This window comes from Penaeus japonicus, unplaced genomic scaffold (assembly GCF_977035675.1).
Source record: "Penaeus japonicus unplaced genomic scaffold, GWHDUDI00000001_assembly GWHDUDI00000005, whole genome shotgun sequence".
Taxonomy (NCBI): domain Eukaryota; kingdom Metazoa; phylum Arthropoda; class Malacostraca; order Decapoda; family Penaeidae; genus Penaeus; species Penaeus japonicus.
The window spans coordinates 6,837,396-6,842,395 of record NW_028234407.1 but is presented as its reverse complement, the minus strand read 5'-3'; the positions used below and the strand labels follow the sequence as shown (position 1 = coordinate 6,842,395).

The following is a 5,000-nucleotide window of genomic DNA, read 5'->3' as shown; positions in this document are numbered from 1 at the left end:
ATATATATATATATATATATATATATATATACATATATATATATATATGCTTACCCTCTTCTGATATTCTCTTTGTGACGACGTAATGACAAGCGTATTCAATAATACATGAGTGTGCATCCTCCTACTAGCTCAATAAAATAACACAGAATAAAACTGAAACTCAAAATGCGTACCATTTCAATATTCGCCCCGCGTATCTCCTTTGAAAAGTAGCCACCAAGCACCACAGTCCCCCTCCTCCCCACCCCCTACTCCCTACCCCTAGCCCCCTCCCCCCAGCCGGCAAAGGGTCTTCATATCGGTCGCAAGTTATGTTGACTTGGTGACTTAAGGTGGCGCCAGGGCTGTAAGACCATAATTCCGTGTCTGATAAGTTGCATATGGACCTTAGCACCTTCAATGGCATGCGTGTAGCCGCCTTGAAGACGTTTTTTTTTGTTTTTTTTTCTGGTATTTATCTTGAGGGTGGAAAGTAGTATTCATAAGCACGTGTCCACACACACACACACACACACACACACACACACACACACACACACACACACACACACACACACACACACACATACATGCAAAAAACAAATAATATGTATCTGTTAAACGGTTGTTTTTATCAGTACATCTAAACACTATTTGTCTAATTTCATCGTCACTGACACTGAAAAAAACTTTGAAAACTGCTTAACGCATACTCACGTTAAACATTTATTGATCCTTTCTGAATAATTTTAATCCTCATTAGAATCTCATTTAATATGTCACTCTGAATTGATCCTAAGAAATTGAAAAAACTTTCCTGGATGATATAACACTTCATATCATAAGTAGAACATTATAAATAAGCAATGGAAGACCGACTGACTAACTGTGCATGATTTTCATTTCTTTATTGTAATAAATAAAATATAATCATCTATATTAATACATCCATTAGCAAGTTACAACATCCATTAGCAAGTTAAACAAGTCAAGACTGTCATTTCATTCATTCAATTTTTAGTTAGTCTCTTGTTAGTCTCTTGTCAACGTTACCGGCGAGGTGTAAATGCTGCAGTATTCGTTGAGGGAATTAAGTAATACCTAAGAATTATATTTTTGAATTTCAAATGGCTTCTAAAATGTGTAAGACTCACGATAAAATGCGAACTGCCAACATGATAAACACGTTCGCTATGTATTTACTTTCTTACTTGTATACCTTTCAATCCTTTCTCTCTAAATCAGAATTCTACATCTATATTATCGAGATATATCAAGTGAGCCAAGATGTAGTCTCAAGTGTGACCTGCCAGGGCTTAAGCATGTCCACAGAGTATTTGCAACTGAATGCGGGCAACAATCAAGAGAGAAACTTACCTTGCAAAGAACGTGGCGGCCGCGGAGTGCTGCGACCCCGGGGACAGCGCCCTCTGCCGCCTGCCGCCCTCGTCCTCCCCGACGGCGCCCCCTGTAGCGGCGGCGCCCATGTGGAAGTACCGGAGGCCCTGCGCCGAGGCGGAGGACGAGGAGGCTGAGTGGTCCTCCCGATACCTCACGCCTCCAGACGCCTGCTGGAGGTCCCGGTGGGCGTACAGGTGGGAGTCGTGGGCGGCAAAGCCAGGTTCCTGCATGAGCTTGACGCCCACGCCCGGAACACCAACCATGCCCGGTCTCTGGGCGTGGGTGGGCGGGGCAGGCATCTGTGCCAGCAGTGGATGCCGCCTATCACCCACCATTGCTGTGGCCCCCGACCAGTCACTCACTGCCTGCACACGTAAACAGAGAGGCTGTTAGTCTCGTCGCGCTTAAAGATGAGAGTAAACAAAGCAGCATTAACAATAATAACTCGAATGTGAAAGAGAACAAGGTAGTAATAATAAGCTCAAGATGTGAAGGCCGACAAAAAGCATTATCAATGATAATCAACTTTATACAGATAAAAATAATAATGATAAAAGTGATGAAGAATAATCACATACAATTTGATTGTACTTCCATTCATCACAATTAATGATGATATGCTTTCTGATCATTCATCATTCTCAACGATTCTTTGTTTAGTAAACCACCAGAGAGGCTAAGAGGCCCAGCCAAAACTAGAGGTCAAAATACATAAAAAAAAGAATAACACAACACAAAAAAGTACAGATCCCCCCAAAACGAACAACCCATAAGAAAAAAAGAGCCAAAAAAAAAAAAGACATAAAAAAAGAAAGAAAAAAGATAAGAAGTGGTTCTGTTGCGTAGACAGAGATATCTTCCACAACCCACAATTTAATCTATTATCAATACTAACATGCCGTCACGCACAGACCCTAAGACACCGCTCTCTAACCGCGCACGCAAACAGAAGCACCTGTCGCTTGGAAACGCCGAGGAAAGGTGAAAACGAAGGGGCGGGGGTGGCGGGGGTGACGGGGGGGGGGGGGGGGAATGAGGGTAGAGAGGTTAAAACTGGGAGCAAGAACTGGGTGTAAAGATGAACGAGAGAAAAAAAAGGGAGGAAGAGAAGGGGGGAGAAGGTAAGGGAGAGGAATGGGGAAGAGGGTAGAGAGGTAAAAATGAGGGAGAAGAAGGGGTGGGTGGTAAAGATGAAGGAGAGGAAAGGGAAAGGGAGGAAGAGGCAAGGATGAGGGAGCAATACGGAGACGAGGAAGAAGGAGAAGGGGGGGAAATGAGAGGAAAAAAGAGAGAAGAAAAGGGAAGGGAAAGGCAAAAACGAGAAAACGAGGAGGGGGGGAAGGAATGAGGAGAAGGCAATAAGAGAAGAAGGAGAGAGAAGAGAAAGCAGGGGGAAGGCAAGGAGGAAGAGAGGGGAAAAAAAAATATGAAAGGGAGAGGAAAGGAAAGGACTAAGAGAAGGAGAGAAAATGAGAAGAGGGGAAAAAAGAAAAGAGGAAAAAAGAGGACAAAAAAGAAAAAAAAAACAAAGGAAAGAAGGAAGAATTAAAAGAGTAGGAAAAAGAACAGAAAAAAAGAGAAAAAGAAAGAGAGGAGGGAGAAGTTACAAAATGATGAAACAAAGCAAAAAAAAAAAATAGAAATAAAAAAGAATAAAGAGTTAATGATAGTGGAAAAAGTTGTTAAAAATGAGAAGACAGAGATAACAATATAATAATAATGATAATGTTAAATGATGTTATAAAAAGTAAGAATAAATTTAATGTAATATGAAAGTAAAAACAATAAAAATATGATAATATAATGATAACAATAATGAACATGAATACAACCAATAAAATATAATAGATATGAAAATACCGATGAGTAATAAACAACCCTCCCTCCTCTCCATAGCCCCTATAACCATTACCCCCGCCCCTGCACTCCGTTCAGGCGCAGCCGATTCCCTTCCTACGCCTCTCCCCCCGCGCGCCTCCCCCCCCGCTCGGCCGGCCCCCCGGTGACCGCCCCGTGTTGCAAAGTGTCGAACGCCGCGCCCGCCGTCTCCGCCCTCCGCCCGCCCGCGCACTTCACGCGGGTGGTAGCGAGGGAAGGGCTCGCGTGAGAAAACGTGCCTCGCCGCCCGCCGCGGGGGCAAGTTCGACGGGGGGGATGAGGTCGATGAGGGGGGGGGGGGGGGGGGAGGGGGGGTGGGGGGGGGGGGGAGGGGGGGGGGGGGGGGGGGGGGGGGGGGGGGGGGGGGGATGAGGGAGAGGGGGGTGGGGGTGATGGGGGTTGGGTGGGGGTGGTTTAGTCATATCTCTGTTAGCTTCGCGCTTTTTTTCGCTGCTTTCCTCTTCCATTTTCCTTCTCTTCTCTTTTTTGCTTCCTTCTTGCTTTCTTCCTTGTTTCTTTTTCTCATTCTTTCTTTCTTTCTTTTTCTCTCTTTTTTCTTTTTTTTAGGATGGATTTCTTTTTTTTTTATTTTTTTCTCTACACATACATTTGGATACACATTTTTTTACACACACACACATACATACACATACATACATACACACACACACATACATACATACATACATACACACACACACGAACACACACACAAAACGCAAACCATCCCCTTTAACAATAAAGATACCAGACCAACACAATCACACCCTTTATATTCGAAAAAAACAAACAAACACAAAAACAAATAAATTAGCGTTATGAAAACAAACGCTCTATCTTAATACCAATAATAAAACGTTTCCAAAATACTCTCGACTTGATCTTAATAACAATAATACATCGTAAATACAACAACAATTACGCTTATTCGAGTTGACTGACGGCCGAACAAAAGCTTAAACCTCCGCGTGCAAACCGGATTCAAAACAACACGAAATTGAGACAAACGTTCCAATTCTAAACCATAAACTCACATTAGAAACGTCGATGTGGAAGGGAGGGGGAGAAGGGGGGAAGGGAAGGGGGGAGGGGGGGGAGGGGGAGGGGAAGGATGGAAGAATGATGGGGGTGGGGGCTGGAGGGAAGGGGGGAAGGGTGGAGGGGGGGAGGAGTTGGGTATCGGAAGGGGAAGGGGGAGGGGGAGGGGGAGGGTATCGGAAGGGGAAGGGGGAAGGGGAAGGGTATAAATGAGTAGGGGAATGGAGGGGGTTGGGGGTGGAACAGGGGAAGAGGGGAGTGGGGGACTGGATGGGTGGGGGAAGGGGTAGAACAAGGGAGGAGGGGAGTTGGGGAATGAAGGGGGTGGGGAGGAGATTTGGAGATTAGAGGTGTGGTATAAGGAAGGCGGGAGCCCGGGGGGGGGGGGCGAAGGGAAACCTAAACGCTTAGGTCTAAATTAAAGTGACCGTAACGAATAACCGGATATAAAATTATGAGAAATAACCCCCTGATATAGCGAATATAAAGTCTACAATTTTGATGGCGGGGGGGGGGGGGGAGAGGGGGGAGGGGGGGGGGGGGGAGGGGAGGAGGGAGGGGGAGAGGAGAGAGAGGGAGGGAGGGAGAAGACGAGATGAGGGAGAGGGAGGGAAGGAGAGAGAGAGTGAGAGAGAGGAAGGAGGAGAGAGAGAGAGAAGAGAGAGAGAGAGGAGAGAGAGAAGTGAGAGGGGGGAGAGAGA

At 45.6% G+C, this 5,000-nt stretch overlaps 1 protein-coding gene across 3 annotated transcripts in view; it reads right to left on the bottom strand.

Annotated features, from left to right (window-relative positions):
- The window catches only part of LOC122254235 (uncharacterized), a 1,188,590-nt gene that overhangs the window by 564,380 nt on the left and 619,210 nt on the right, over window positions 1-5,000 (bottom strand). For all 3 annotated transcript variants that reach the window (XM_086536898.1, XM_086536897.1, XM_086536899.1), the window contains one exon: window positions 1,360-1,748. In XM_086536898.1, coding sequence (XP_086393024.1) covers window positions 1,360-1,748 — 389 coding nt within the window. The remainder of the gene's footprint in view (window positions 1-1,359; window positions 1,749-5,000) is intronic.